Genomic DNA, 16665 nt, shown 5'->3' with positions numbered 1-16665 from the left:
ACAGCAAACATTATTTACACAGCTTTTAGGGCTGATTAAGGTGGTAACTGAACTCAATGCCTTACCTGCACTACATTAGCCCCAGAACCTGTAATTAATGTGTTCGCTTGTAAAGGGATGATGGGACAACCCTATCCCTCGATGGTGCTGGCTAGGTCCCCCCATTGTATAACTTGTGACTGACTCGGATTATGCACCACAGCAACGCAGCTCGGGACCTATTTTAACTCACTGGCAACTATCCAAGTTCATACAGAACCAATATAAGAGCTGAATGTATGGGATATCCCCGACACCCAGGACTCACCGTGGTTATTCCACATCTTGCCCACAATCCCGCTTCACACGCCAGGCACCACACAGCCTATTCATGCGCCAACCTTTCTGAGCCAATCAAATTTGTACACATGGAAGAAAGGAGCAGGTGTTTGCACAAGAATTAAGATATATGCACTGAATTTATCACATACAAAGGACTATTGCTGAGGAAACAATCATTGTTGCACTTTGTTGATATTGTATATTGCACATAGTAAATTATTAAGGTGCACGGCACTACTATATGAGATTACTGTATGTCTTTGTGGGAACACGTGAGTGTCGGCAGCATTTATAGAAAAAAAAGTGATAATTGCGCTGAAGTGTTTTTGGGAAAATTATGTAGGAGGATGTTTTCATCTGTGTATCACCTGAAGCCAGCAGTCACTTCACTAGGTATATGTAAGCGTTTGCAACCGCTTTAAATAAACTTCCTCTTACCCTGAATGACTCTATTTCGACATTTATGTTGTAGATTTATCATAACGTTTATAACATTAATAAAGTCTCAAGTATATCTTCCTTTTGCTTATACTGTATATATGGGTTTAGATGATAATGACAAGTCCTCAAAGATCTCCATCTGGGGATTAAAGGAAGATGAAAGAATTTATGCTGTTTATAGGTACAATAGAAACAAAATAAAACACATGATAGAGGGGGCAATCTTTTGGATTATTCTGATTCACAATAAGAATATTTATTTACATTATTCGTTTCTAAGTTCTCGCTCAGTTACTATTGAAAATAACTGATACTCAGCAATCTGTTCACTGTTTTGTGAAAGTAATTTTTTTTGTTCTAGAGGGCCGGGGTCTACAAACTAGTCTGGGCAGAAAGTGTACCTTTGCCTTTATCTGGCCCCTGGGGCACTTTTCTTTTCACTGATACAAGGCACTATACCTCCCACTGACACAAATGATGGGGTACTATTCCTATTATTGACATAATTTTTGGGGTACTATTCCTCCCACTGCCGCCAACGATGAGGTGTGTGGGTTTTTTTTTCTCTCCCACTGATCACCAAGCCTATGGCATTGTTTACTCCCACGGATGCCGGGGCATTTTCTATTCCCAGTGGCCACAGTCCAGCCTCTTAAAATTTGAAAGTTTATTGACCCTTGCACTAGGGTTTAGAATGTTCTCGGTTGTATGGAGTTTACCCATTTACCCACTAAACAAGGATATTTTCTGACTTCTGCTTACTAGCACAGTTACCCATTTTTCTCATTACACTGGCCGTCTATACTGAAACCTGTGACTACTAAGGTTGCCTGGTGTCACCTGTGAGCGAGGCCCATTTGCTAACCCTGGAAGAGCAACCTTTTAACATGAACTCCTATCAGATTATCTTTTCTGTATGGATGTATGCATACTACTTTTATATTTTGTGCCATTTCATGTGCACAGTCTTGGAATCAGAAATTACAGTTTAAAGGGTAGGTATAACAACTGGCATTACTCAAACGAAATTTCAGTTCCTATGTCTGCTAGTTTGGATGACATCTCTTTTGGACCAAAGTCAGAAGACATATTTACTATCTACTCTAATATTGCTGGTACAGGGAATTTAAATGTTCCACTAGTCATATGGCTGCCCAAGCCAGATTAAAGTTCTACCATTGTCTGTTCTAATTTAGACAGCATAGTTACAGAAATGTTCCCATTTATTAATTGGCGGCTTCCTTTCTTCAGTTGTATAATTTTATACTGGCTGTCAACATGTTTGATTGGAAAATGAACAGAAAACGTTTCTTATGAGGCTTTGAGGTGGAACCAAACACAATTAGGCAGTGTTTTACTTTATTTGCAAGTAAAATGACTAAATTGGTTGTGTTCTTAATTTATAATGTATCTCCTGCTTTAACTACCTATTTTCTAATAAGAAAAGCATTATTAAGCAGGGTCTGCATTTGATCCTCAGACATACTTAAAGTCTTTTGTTTTCCAGGTATAGTATTTGTCCTCAGATTTGTGTAATAAAACACAAACATGTTAAAAAAAACAAAACAAAAAATAGAAAACCTTTTTTGTTTCTTTAGGATTATCAACTCCAAAAGGCAAACCTCCACCACTTTTGGCAATGCCAACAAAAAGACCTCCGCTGCTTGGCTTTCCACCGATTTCTCCTGCAAAAAGACCACTTCTTGGTGAAAAACCTGGTCTTCTTCCTACTCCTGGTAAGTTTTTTTTTTTTTTTTTTTTTTTTTTTTTTTTTTTTTTCTTTCTAAGACCTTTTTATCCAGATCAACTCACACCTGTACACCTATGGGCCACAGCAATGACCATTTTTGCTATGGGTCTGTTGATTGGCAACAACTTTGTCATGACTTAAAGCGATTGTAAAGGTACATTTTTTTTTTTTTTTGTTTTTTTTTTGTTCCAAAAACATAACACATGTCTTTACCTACCTGCTCTGTGCAATGCCCCTTCTTGGGTCCCCCGCTGGTGCTTCTGGCCCCTCTTCTCTGTCCAGTGAAGCCAATTCCCATGGGAGCACTCGTGTGCGCTCACTTCCGAGCCCCACTTTGACACAGACAGCGGGACTTGGCCAGCGCTCGGATCCAATGGCCAGTGCCCTAGCAATGCCAGCGAGAGACAGTGTGAGAGGAGGGAAGAGCTGCAGATGTGCACAGTGCTGGATCAAATGAGGGCTCAGGTAAGTATGAGGGGGGATGCTGATGCCTAAACAATTTTTACCTTAATGCAAGGAATGTTAGAGTTAGAGCAGTCTTGTGACTTCAGCAGAGCACTGGTTAAAGCTTGTAGGAGGAGTTTTCTTTCTGCTCTAGGAGGATGTGAAACCTCTGACCCTCTGTCTGGACATTGCTGATTGGCCCTGTGCTGATCACATGCACCCTCCCAAGAAAAAAAAACAAAAAAACCTCTAGCAATATATACCAAACTGACCATGTGCATGTGACCACGGGTTCAGTCTGTATCAGGTGGTCATTTTAACAAGGGACAGAGAAGAAAGGATCAAACATCCTTTTTACTCAATGCAGAGGAGTAACCCCTTAGGTCCCATAGTGAGTATAACAAGTATGCTTTGCTGCATATACAGACTGATTTTTACTGTTGTCGGTTTAGTAACACTTGACCAATGCCTCCTAAATAGGGTACTGCTTTGCCAGCCGCCTTTGTGCTATTGGCCGGGCGGGAACCAGTTAAGGTTACAATGATATTGTAATGACAGGTCTTGTGAACAAAATAATTTTCTTAATTGTTCATTAGAGGACGCAGGGTCAGTAGGAATTCTCATATGCTTTGGAATATAATAAGCACATTACAAAGCAGAATGTACTGCAGCAATATTCTTTTAAGATTTAAAAAATATTTTATACAATGTTCAGAAAAGTTACACGCCATGTAACCTGTCCAGCAGAGGCAAAATACCTCATAGCAGCACACAGAAAAAACCATGTACAAACATCATGGCACAAGTATAATACAACATGAGGAAAGGATGCACAAACAAAATTACACAGAAATATTTTAACAAATGCATTATTGACACCTGTGATTAAAAAAAAAAAAAAGAGAGCGAAGAAAACCTTGAATGGACAATGTTTTGAAGGAGAAATCCCCTTTATCAAGCCTGTTTCCACTTGGTGGTACATGTAGTCCTTTTTGGAGTTTTTTGGGGATAAAACCCAAGTACTCCATTGGACAAAATGAGCATTGAATGTCCTTTTTATAAATAAGTTAATGTTCAAGTGTGTGAACCACATATGAGCAGTGAGTTATGCTGCCACCTACAGGAGAATTGGACATTGGCAACAAAAAATAAAAGGTTGGACAGTATAACACCATCCACTCCATCATGCTTTTCTTTTATGGTAGTGCCCTTGAAGAATGGACATCTTTTCCCCTTTTGTGAAACAATTTCTTTCCCCTTTTTCTTTATCAAGACTGTGTGTGTAGTGTGTGTGTGTAGTGTGTGTGTGTGTGTGTAGTGTGTGTGTGTGTGTGTAGTGTGTGTGTGTGTGTGTGTGTGTGTGTGTGTGTGTGTGTGTCAAGCACCTAGGCATGCATTTGTGAAAGAGTGGGTTGCTCTCCGGAGCACAGTGAATTCAAGTGTGGTACTGTGATAGGTTGCCACCTGTGCAATAAGTCCATCCATGACATTTCCTTGCTACTAAATATTCCATGGTCAACTGTTAGTGGTATTATAACAAAGTGGAAGCAACTGGGAATAACAGTAACGCAGCCACTAAGTGGAGGACCATGTAAAATGACAGAGCGGGGTTAGCGCATGCAGAAGTTGCCAGTTGTCTGCCGAGTCAACAGCTAAAGACCTCCAAACTTCATCTGGCCTTCAGATAAGCACAACAACAGTGCGTAGAGCGCTTCATGGAATGGGTTTCTGTGGTGGTGCAGCTGCATCCAAACCTTACATCACCAAGTGCAATGCAAAGCATCGGATGCAGTGATGTAAATCACGTCGTTACTGGACTCTAGAGCAGTGGAGATGTGTTCTCTGGAGTGACAAATCCTGCTTCTCTGTCTGGCAATCTGATAAAGATGTCTCAGTTTGGTGGTTGCTAGAACGGTACTTGCCTGACTGCATTGTGCCAAGTGTAAAGTTTTGGTTGGAGGGGGGGAGTTTGAGGTGGAGGAACTTGACTGGCCTGCACAGGCAGGTGCTTGTTCCACAAGCTCCTCTTTGTACCCATTCAGCCTGGCTCCCTCCTTTCCATTATCTAGGGAGAATTGTCTGAAACTGCGTTGGAATTTATGCATAGGATCATGACTATGATTGCATATGGCGATTGCAGAGGCTGCAAGCATGACTCCACGCCATCTCTAAAGTCTCTCTGATTTCCTGCAGTTGCCTTTGCACATGCAGCTCAGGATGACAAATAATCTAATCTATCCCCTTTGAATGACCTAGTAACTAAGATGGTTCAGTCTACTACTCCTAGGCTTAAAGATACTTGGTTGTTGATGTGGTGCTTAGAACTGAAGCAAAAGACATTTGCATTCTCTAAGGTTATCAGTTTGGGCATTAAGTTCCCAATCTGTTGAAACATTTTCAATATTTTTATCGCAATTGATTTTGAATGGTAACTGTTCTTTTCCTGATTAGTTGCTTCCCCTCCCAAAAGTGTTATCCAACAGTACCCTATTTAGGAGGCATTGGTCAAGAAATGGTCTGTGCCTGTGGTGGTTCTGCCCATTTCCTGTTTTACCAAATCCCTGTTAAGGAACTTCTTGTTTTGCAGCAGTTAGGACATGTGTCTATTGCCTTGCACTAAGAGTCTTTGTACATTGTGGAGGATGTTTAGGCTTAAAGATTTTGGTCTGTTGAACAGTAGCACAGAAAAACCTTTTTGGCACTTCCCTGAACAACTTTATTAAAGAGGTCACTTGGGTAACGAGTACCCTTTTGCCCCGTAAAAGAAAGCTAGGACTCAAACTGGGTAACCACGTTCCTTGGGAACTAGAGTTCCTTTTCATTTCTCCCAGGCAGCCAAGTCCAAGGCTGAGTTTCTTCACAAACCTTGGATGACAAAACCTATCAAACCTGAGGAGATGCCCCCACTTTTCAAAATGGGGTAATGTATGTTATCCTTTGTGATTACCTAGATCGAAAGCCTTCTTTGTGCACAATTAGCCTCCCAATGAATCATTGCTCCTGTTTGAGAGCAAAGATGTTTATGGGGTTTCTACTTCCATTGGTTCACTGTTCTCAAAGCAAAAAGGGAAATTGGATCTATTTTGGACCTAAAAGCACTCCATTTAAAAAAAAAAAAAAAAAAAAATCCACATCTCTGTGGACCTAAAGGATGCCTACCTGCAGATCCCCATTTTTTTTCAGGCACATCAATGCTTCATATGTTTTACTGTGGGCACACAACCGTACCAGTTTGCTTTTCCTTTTAGGCTGTAGACTGCACCAAAAGTTTTTACAAGGGTGTTGGCTCCTGTTTTAGCCTTGCTACATTCCCAGGGCATTCCGATTCTGGGATACCAGTCAGCACAGATTTTATCAGTCAAGGACCACCGCTTTGTTCAGATTCTCCAAAGGCTCATTTGTATCCTGAACATTCAGAAGTTAGTGCTGGAGCTTCTCTACCCCTTGTACCGCTTGGATCCCATTCTTCTGGCTATTGTTCAGTCCAACGTTTTCCTTCTGCAGGAAGAACTCTTGACCCTACATTCCCAAATTTGAAATTGCAGTCCAAGAGCTTTCCTATTCCGCTTTTGCAGAGTCTAACAGTGGGGTGGCCTCCTTTTACCGATTGAGAACCAGCGTATAATAGTCCTTCATTACCAGGCCAATTTTCAGTGATGTGATAGTTTGACTGACAATTACTCTGTCATGTAATGCTGTTGCCAAATGAATTTATGCCTTATTTTTTAGACAGAGCTTTCTTTTGGTGGTATTTAGTAACCACTGGGTTTATACCTTACTAGAAAAAGAAAAACGATAATATATTTGGGAAAAAAAACTTTCTCTTTCTGTAAAAATGCCATAATCGTACAAAATCCACTAAATGATTCCTTTTTTGGAAAGTAGGCTCTCCAAAGGGGTTTTTTTTTTTTTTGGTTTTTTTGTTTCCCCACAATTTTTGGACTTGATGGGCCACAGTTTTGCCATTGAAAAACGTACATTAACACATGATTAAGGCTGTCGCCATCGCTCAATTCCACTACACACCATTGCAACTCTACATTCTGGTTGCGTGGGACAAGAAGGTTTTGTGGGCATGCACTGGACATCCAAGACACGGTTTCCCTGGCCTGGTGGCTCACAAATACAGCCTTGGAGTCTAGGAAAACCTTCCCCCCCCCCCCACTGGTCTGGAAGATTTTCCAGATAGTTGCCAGCTTGACAGGCTGTGAAGCGGTCTCCAACACATTCATAGTGTAGGGTGGTGAATATAGAAAGCTAGTCTCACAATCATCCTGGAGCTACAAGAAACTTGGTTGTTCCTTCAACGCTGGACCAGATTCAGTCAGACAAGGCACCAGCAGTGCATACATCAGTCATGAACCAGAAATCTGACAGCTTGAACAGAATCCAGCCACCTCCTGTTGCAAGTGAGGAATGCTGAATGTGGATCTCCTGGTTTCCAGGTTCAACAGAATAAGCAAGTTTTTCTCCAGGTCCATGAATTCTCAGGCCATACCTATAGATGCTATGATGGCTCATTGGGATTGGTTGAAGATAATCTAAGCCTTTACTCTATTCCAGTGATACTTGTCGTACCAAGCTAACCCAAATGGATGTGGTACACTGCTCTCATTCGACTTTGCGTAGACTCTCTGGGCTCTCCCAGACCTTTTGGATCTCCTGTCCTTAGGACCGGTTTATCAACCTATTTCACTGTTTCTGGATTTAATGACATGGTTGTTCAAGCCCAGGTCATCAAGGCTAGGATCTATCTGAAACCTTTATTTAAATGCTCCTAAAATCTACAAAATCCACCTTTTCGCAACGTTTACAATTGTACTTGGAAATTGAACTTTGCATGGTGCAAACCACAAAAAGTCTATTCGTAGCAATACTATATGGAACACATCCTGACTTTTATCCAGTCTGGTCTGGGTCAACATTTGGTCTGAGTACTATGGAGGGCCAGATTTCCACTGCAGCAGTTTTTTTCAAAAGCGGTTTGCCTCTCGCTCTTTGGTAAAAGTTTTTGTACAAGTTTGCTGACATTCTGCCTATATGTTGGCATGTGATTCCATGGGACCTGGTTCTGTGGGCTTTTCAGAAACCATCCATTTGAACTTTTACAGATCTACAGCTCATTTTCTCCTCACAAGATGGCCTTTCGTTGCCATGTCATCACCATGGTGAGACAAGTGGCAGCCTTGTTTCGCAAGGAACCTTTTCTTTTGCTTTACCGAGATAAGGTTGTATTGAGGTGTAGAGCTTCCTTTCTCCCAAAAGTGGTGTCTTCCTTTTCTTCCTTACACCTTAACCAGAACACTCTACTTCCATCCCTCTGTCCTACTCCATTACATCTTGAGGAGATTTCCCTTCATTGTTTGGATGTAGTACAGGCTCTTTGCCATGTCTTCTTTTTTTTTTGACTGACTCCCTTTTTGTAAATCGGGAGGGCCATCATTGGGATCAACCTGCTTCTCGCTCCACTATTTCTAGGTAACTTAGGCAAAGTATTATGGCTATCACAAGGGATGACCGACATCCCTTGTGATAGCTGGAACAGCGACGGGTCCTCTTTATGTAGCGATCTGTGGACTATTAGACCCCAGAGTTTTCCTCTGCCCTACAACATCAGATCAAACCCAGATCGGTTTGATCTAATGCCCTCACAAGCCAGAAATGGCTTGTTTACATCCTGGCCAAACCAGAAATGATAAAATACTCATCAATTCTGGTTTCTTAGACCATAGAGATGATCAGGGACCTTCTGGCAGAAGTGCTGACTTCATTCCTGGGCTTCCCGGTGGGACAGGAGAGCCTGGAAAAGCAGCTAGAGGGGGCATCCACCTTCTGCTGCCTGTAAAAATGATTCAGTGGCTAATTAGCTTCAAGAATCTTTTACATTAAGGCCTCGTTCACACCATACATGCAAAAAAAAGATTAAAACTGACACAGATTTGCACCATGGTGTGAATGAGCCCTAAAGAACATCGTCGCCTGAAGAAAGATACTGGGATGATGCGTGAAGATGCAGGCATCCTCGCGGTATAACCCCTTCAACCTGGTGATGTATGGATACATGGCAGAGGCTGAAGTATGGTTCATTCTGGTCCTATTCATCATTGTGTGAGCGCTGAATACATTTGTTCATTGTATTGATGATCACTGTATTTATCACTGAAGTGTGGTTAATCACTGACTTGCAACAAGTATACAGCTCATGTGTTTTGACTTGCAGACCCTGTCTCCAAGTTTAAAAATTGCAGTTAAAGCACAGAAAAAAACCAAATTAAATGCTTTCTTGCAGAGCTTTTCCTTTCCATAACTGGATTTTATTCACATGCTAGAAAATGTATTACTCCTGGAGAGTCCATTTTTAAGCACAGCCCCGAACTCCTTGCACTTCATATCCATCTCCTCTTCTGAGAGTGTATAATGTCTCTCTGTGCTGGCCCTGTTTCTTCACCCCTCACCTCTCCATGTAAGCTTTTATGTAGTTGTTAGGGGAGGAGTGAAAGGGAATACTAATAGATGGTCACTTGAGTGACAGCTCTGAGTCTGATGGAGCTGATAATCACCACCAAGATGGTGGCACCCAGCAGCAGTCTCAGGACTATTGGATGTGCACATATGTGAGGCCTTTACAGGTAGATAGCACCCATGCGAAGCACACACATAATCTTATATATATTGTAAAGCACTGAGAAAACTGTTGGTGCTATATAAATCCTGTATAATAATAATTGTGGAGACATTTTTTCTTGAAATGAATAGTCTGATAGTTTGGCAACAGGGTCCTTATACTCTTTTCTATCTACATGCTCATTTTAAGGTTAGTAACAAAGTACCCAAGTCACAGACAGCCTGGTAGCTAGCAGTCTTAGGAGGTCAGCTGTGTCAGCTCATCTGTTTCTCTCAGTAGCTGTCCAGCGCATTGCAAGAGTCGAGGGATCCCAAGCTGCCAGTGTTTGTAAACGTCTGATTTTGAAAGTTGCGAAAGAGATAGATAGATATATATATATATATATATATATATATATATATATATATATATATATATATTATTTTTTTTTTTTTTTCCATGTGGGATGTGATCCCTTAGAATAGATTCTCCACTGGGGCAGCTTTGGTATGACTGGCTGCAAGACTGAATTTTAGTGCTGGGAAGAGGCAACACAACCAAGTTCATTACTGTGTATACCCCAATCAACCATTACTCCTCACTGGGGGTGAACGTCCAATATAAGACTCCTAAAAAGTAGACAAAAGCCATTTGACACAAGCTCTTAGAGAAGTACAAAATTCACTTAAAGTGGGTCAGGAGGTGGTCAATTTTAAGTCAATTTTAAGTCAAATTCACTTGTCAGTGAATTGTGAATGATCTCAGATGTGCATCAAAGATCTGTTTTTGATAGGCTTAAGTCTTCCATCAGCGTTTAGAGAAAATCTGGTCCAAGTTAATGTCCACATACTTTGACCTAGGAACTGTTCCCTCTATGAAATGGTAGAGAGGATCTTTTGGATGCTGTTTTTAGTTAATTTCTGTGGTTTAGCTTAGTATGATAGAATGGATTCCTTCTCCACGTTTGCTGACTGACCTCTGATATAGTGCAAATAAGATTTGGTCTTGATATTGTGTGCCCTCGAGGCCCTGTATTATGCCATCTTTATGTATTTGGAAGACTACATGGTAATGTACTGCCATAACAGCTGGCAGTAAGGGCCTTGCCTACATTCACTGTCATGAGTATTCACCACTGTATGATGAATTCCTGTATTTTACTTGTTGGTTTGCCTTATTCTTTTTGATGGCAGTCCAGGTAAGTTCAGTTCTTAGATTGCCTGCGTTACGATACTACGCAGCAGAAGCTTATAAGGTCACAAGAGCTGACATTCCGAATAGCAAATATAATTGTTTGTCAACCCATCACTTTTGACAAGCTTCCTACTCCAAACTGTAAGAGTACAGTCATTTAAAAAATGGAAACCAGACTTATTGGGCAGAATCACATTAAGCTCACTTGAAGATGGAAAAAACCTGTCTGTCCTTGTATACCATACCTACATGTGCTAGTTTACATCACTATTAAATTATTCTATGGATTTGAGTCCTGGTTTTCCAATGACAGCCTCTAAAAGTTAACTCTAGTTAATACTAGTGAGACTTGCTGTGAATACTAGTAGCTGTAACAAATAAATTATTGAGGAAAACCAGGAAGCGTAGAGCTGCTGTTCTTGTATAACGGTGTTCTTATTTACGATTTGGTACAGTAAAACTCTAAGGCATGTAACTGTAAGGCATATAATACTGCTGTGATAACCTTTTGGTTTTTTATTCTTTTTTCTCTTGACAGCTCTTTCTGCGAATACCACTTCACACCTCTGGCCAGTAAAACCTAAACCTTTACTCCAGTAAATACAGAAGATCCAGTCCTGCCAGCAACTATTGTATGCCCAGTTGTACTTGTAATTCAGTATTAGAGCAGTGCAGCAGTAACGTGTGAATGTCCCTACATTCCTATAGGAGTATTTTTTCCCCTAATGACACGGTTACATTTTAATGATCTGGACAGCGACAGTTTAATTTTCTGTGCAATGCAACCATGTCGGGTAGCCAGCAAATTATCTTTGTTTTTGTTTATATAACATTTTGATTCTTTTGTCTGTCTCTTCAGAGAATAAAGTACAAAGTTTTACAGAATATCTTGTCTGACCTTTTTGTCTGTGAAAATGTTTAAATTCAGTAACAAGTTTAACGTTTGCTGGTGCACCAGTTATGGTTACAGTTCAAGGGCAAACATGAGCCAAATCTAAGGCCCCTTTCACATTTTCCATTCTGATCAGCATGAGATCTGCTCACAGATCCCTGGTGATCTGAGCACAGCATGCGGATGACACATCTGTGTCTACTCCGCTTCTACGAGAGTCTGCGAGATTCTGCAGTCCGCTTTTACCCAACTACTTTCCAATCTCCCCCGCCTAAATGGAAAAAGGAAGATCCCCTTTCATTGGACCCTAGGTGAACCCCCATCAGATCCGGAGCTAGGCAGGTGTAAATGCGGAAGTCCATAGGGATTAATGGACTTTCCAATCAGATCCGCCTGAAAAACTGACGGGCGGACTTGATCAGAGCGGTCATTTGAAAGGGGCCTAAATTTTCTTAATCTTAACCACTTCCCGACCGGCCGTTGCATATAAACGGCCGGACGGTGGCAGTACAGGGTTGGGTGGCCTTTTATGAACGGCCTCCCCGCACCCTGCTTGTGCGCGCTCCCTGGGAGCGCGCACCACCGCGATCCGGTGCCCGCTGTGTCCCGGACACAGTGAAACACCGATTGTCGGACGGGACCTCTGTACGAGGTCCCGATCATGTGATCACTGATTGGCCAATCAGTGATCACTTGCAAAGTAGTAAGCAAGATGTCACTTGTGACATCATTGCTTACTACGTGTGAAATCTGTGAATGATCACAGAGGTCACATGGTACAAGGCTATTCACAACAGCCTTGTACCATGTGACAAGCTGTGACCAATCACAGCTCACTCAGTACTTCTCAATGAGTGCAGGAATGCACACCGAGAAAAAGAGAAATGATTGCTTTTACATGCTATATGGGTGTAAAAGCAAACATTGTAAAAAAAAAAAAAAATTCATCACTCCCCACAAGTAGTACAGTGTCACCATGGTAACACTGTACTGCTAGGGTGACAGTATGTAAAAAAAAAATAAAAAATATAAAAAAATAAAAATGTTTAAAAATTATAATTTTTGGTTATAAACTAATTTGTTTTTTGTTTTTTACTAAAAAGATAACGGAATACATTTTGGCAAAGATTTATGATGAAATATTATTTATTTGCAAAATTTTCTAAAAAAAAAACACTTCTTCAAAATTTTTGGACTTTTCATTTACATAGCAAAAAAAATAAAAATCCCAGCAGTGAATAAATACCACCAAAATAAAGCTTTATCTGTCTCAAAAAAATGGTAAAAAATTAATTTGGGTACAGTGTTGTATGACTGCGCAATTGTCATTCAAAGTGTGATAGCGCTGAAAGCTGAAAATTGCCCTGGTCAGGAAGGGGGTAAAAGTGTCCGGTCTGGAAGTGGTTAAACTATGAAAAGGAGCCTCTGAGGATAGCAATATAGGAGATTGCACATTCATAAACAAAATCAGCAGCAGAAAATTAAGGGTCCACCATTTTTGTTGTATTCTAAATCCCTGACCCAGAAAAACATAAGTGCATCCATAGTTTAGTAAGGGTGTAGTGCTAAGAAATAATATATAAAAATAAATGATTTGCCAGCACAGAACAACCTGTATGCATATAATATTGTAAATGTCCGCTGGTAAAGTTCAGATATAAATAAATCCCAGGATAATGAAAAATCAGCAGCAGATAGACTTGTGACTCCAACCAATAGTTAAAGTGTGCACTCACCGGAAGCGCATGGATAATGCGCATATAATATAAACCATCAAGGTATCTGTAGATGGGCAGGATATTCAGGTGAACTTTTACTCTATGGTGTAGTCATCAAGTCATGGGGAATAACAAAGAAATCTGCTGGATCCAGACGTCCCCTTAAGGATGGATTAGGTGCTCAGGCTGAGTACAGGGCTCCTTTTCCTCTGGTAACGCTTGTGTCGCTGGGGTAACCTGCAGGCTTAATAGCTCCATGAAGGAGCCAGAAAACAGGTGTCCATAGTATAGTAGGTTCAGCAAACTTTATTGAAATAACAATGGATATAGCAGGGTATAGTAACATCCATAAATAACAGGAATGTGAAGACTAACCCTTAAGAGTTAAGATGGCTGCCGGGCTTTCTCCTAGCTCCGGCGGCAGTGATATCACGTGCTGTCTGGTTCCTCCTGAGGCCTTTGGTGCAATGGCACTTCCTCAGAGGGAGAACGGACAGACGTGACTGGCTGATTGCATATATATATAGGCGAAATGGCACGTGCGCACTACGCTGCCATTTTGTCGGACTTTCACGCAGTGCGCCTGCGCGACTCCGGGTTGGGAGCGCTCCTTTTAAATGTACATAATTGCATGTAATGTGTATGTGTACTTGCAAAGGAAGTGTGGCATGTGGACAGTTTTTGTGTACTGATGTTTGTTGCGGTTGCACAATTTTTTTTTAATAAATATTTTTATTGAAGATTTTCAAGAACAGAACATAGTAGGAATATTCGGTTCAATAGCAAATGTATTTATAGAACATCAAGATGATACAGAGTATTTACCCTACTAGTTGGCTGGGGCTAATAGCAGGATTTAAGGCATTAACATCAGAGGTAGTCTTGGATATGTGTAGAACCTTGGTAAGATGTATGAGGTGATAATGGGGTACTGAATAAGGGTGGGTAGTGAGGAGGATAGGGAAGGGGGGGGGGTAAATGTAACAGGGTGGAGAAAGGGGGTAACAGTCTAAAGGTGGTGGGTAATGCAGTGGTATGCATAGTATCAGAGTTGTACCGAGCAGTTAGGATTTTGTAACCAGCGAGTCCATTGGAGTTTGAATTTGTGTTGGGTAGAGTTGTTAAAGGCGGATCTTTTTTTAATTTCACATTGGAAATTAAGGTCTGTGATTAGTGACTTGAGGGAAGGAGCAGTGGTAGTGTTCCATAATCTGGCTATATTGATTTTGGCTGCGAAGAGTGTGTGGGCAGTGATAGTACGGGAGTTGTAAGGGAGTTTTTCAATCCCAATGTGTAGAAGTGCAAGTGAAGGGTTTGGGGTTATCGATGTTTTGGATATTTCAGAGATTAACTGGAAGACACTGTTCCAAAAGGATCTGATTTATTTACAGGACCATAGTATATGTAATGTTGATCCTACGTCTCCACATTGACGCCAACAAGAGGAGTGTTTTGGGTAGTAATTGGCTAGTTTGACAGGGGTTAAGTACCATTGGTGGAGAATTTTTAGGTATGATTCCAAGTGCAAACTACATCGGGAGGATTTGTAAGTGGTGTTAAATGTTTTTTTTCCCATGCTTGTGTCGTAATTTGGTTCTGAAAGGGGTTTTTCCCCAGTTGGTTAGGGATGTAGATTTTAGAGGGAATTGTAGGTTTGTCACGTACGTGTAGATAGTGCAAAAATGCCTTTACCTGGGTATTGTGGTTTGGTAAAGAAGTGATATGCGAGGTATGGAATTTTTGTGGTATGAGGTATATTTTTTGTTTGTATACAGTAAACGATTCTTAGGTAAGTAAAGTATTCGGTGGTAGGAAGATTGAATTTGGTTTGGAGATTTTGAAATGAGTGTAGGGTGTGGTCTATATAAAGGTCTGCTATATTATGTATATTTCGCTTTTCCCGTTGGGATAGATCTAAAGAGGACGTAATGGAATGGAGTATGTTAATTGGGATAAATATTTGTTTGCCATCTGTGTATTCGGTAGTCAGAAGATCGTACCAGGCTTGTAGAGCGGCTTGGATACATGGGTGTTTCAGATGGTAGTTTCTTTGTGGTGTTGATGGAATTAGGAGTAGGTTTTGGGGTTTAAGTGGAAGAAAAGGCAAGGTTTCCATTGCAGACCAGATTTTTTTCTCTGGTTGGGTTCCACCAAAAATATATTTGGCCAAGAAGAGTAGCATTATAGTAGGATTTTAGATGTGGGAGGCCTACGCCTCCTTTGGATGTTGGGCGTATTAGGAGATTGGTGGTACATCTAGGTTTTTTAGAGTTCCATAAGAATTTGGTGAGAATTGATTGTAACTTGGAGGAAAAGGTGTTGGGTATTGGTATGGGAAGTGTGCGAAATATATATAGTATTTTGGGTAGGATGTACATTTTTAGTGTCGCTACTCGACCTAGTTTGGAGAGTTCTGAGGTGCAGAAGGTAGTAATTTCTTGGGGGATAGTTTTGAGTATCTTGTGGTTAGAGGTGTATAATTGGTCTATTGTTGCAGTGAGTCTGATTCCTAAATAGGGGATATTGTTTTCCCAGGAAAAGGGAAATTGTTTGGCAAGTAGTACTTGGGTTTGGTGCGGCGTATGGAGATTTGGGTTTAAGTTTATAATATGAAACCGTTGAGAAATTTAGGAGGTGGGTACGTATTTGTTTGGAGGGATCTGTTTGGGTTGGTTATCATTAATACGATGTCGTCTGCAAATAGACTAATTTTATGTTTTGCGTTAAGGTGTTTGATGCCAGTAAACGTCGGGTCGTCTCTAACTTTAGAAGCTAAGGGTTCAATGAGCAATGCAAATATTATGGGAGATAGTGGGCAGCTTTGTCTAGTACCATTGGTGATATTGAAGGGGTCTGATAGTGTTCCATTTGTTAGTACTCTGGCTAATGGGTGGGAGTATGAGAGAATGGCTGTTGACATCCATCCTGTGATACCAAATTTCTGTAGGGTTAGTTGCATGAATAGCCAATGTATTCGGTCAAATGCTTTTTCTGCGTCTAAGGATAAGAGTAATGATGGTTGTTTGGTATTCTCTATGTTGTGAAGAAGAGATATAAGTCTTCTGGTGGCATCGGGTGCTTGGGGCCTGGTATGAATCCTACTTGGTCTGGATGTATTAAGGTAGGAAGATAAGGGCGAATTCTGCGAGCTATAATTTTTGCATCGAGTTTTATGTCTGTATTGAGTAAGGAGATTGGTCTGTAGTTTTGGACAAATTGTGGGTCTTTGCCAGGTTTTGGTATTGTTGTTATTACGGACTGTAGCATGTCTTTAGGGAATGTACCGGTGGTGGCGGCATGG

The 16665-nt window shown here is 40.9% G+C and overlaps 1 protein-coding gene across 3 annotated transcripts in view; it reads left to right on the top strand.

The window, feature by feature from the left end:
* The window catches only part of LOC149452351 (uncharacterized), a 73025-nt gene extending 61386 nt beyond the window's left edge, over window positions 1-11639 (top strand). For all 3 annotated transcript variants that reach the window (XM_089689474.1, XM_089689475.1, XM_089689473.1), the window contains 2 exons: window positions 2361-2498; window positions 11293-11639. In XM_089689474.1, coding sequence (XP_089545600.1) covers window positions 2361-2498; window positions 11293-11354 — 200 coding nt within the window. In that variant the 3' untranslated portion in view covers window positions 11355-11639. The remainder of the gene's footprint in view (window positions 1-2360; window positions 2499-11292) is intronic.
* Window positions 11640-16665: the final 5026 nt, after the last annotated feature.

This window comes from Staurois parvus, unplaced genomic scaffold (genome assembly GCF_062004578.1).
Source record: "Staurois parvus isolate SC_StPar_1 unplaced genomic scaffold, SC_StPar_1.0 ptg000476l, whole genome shotgun sequence".
NCBI lineage: Eukaryota > Metazoa > Chordata > Amphibia > Anura > Ranidae > Staurois > Staurois parvus.
This window is presented reverse-complemented; position numbering and strand designations above follow the sequence as displayed.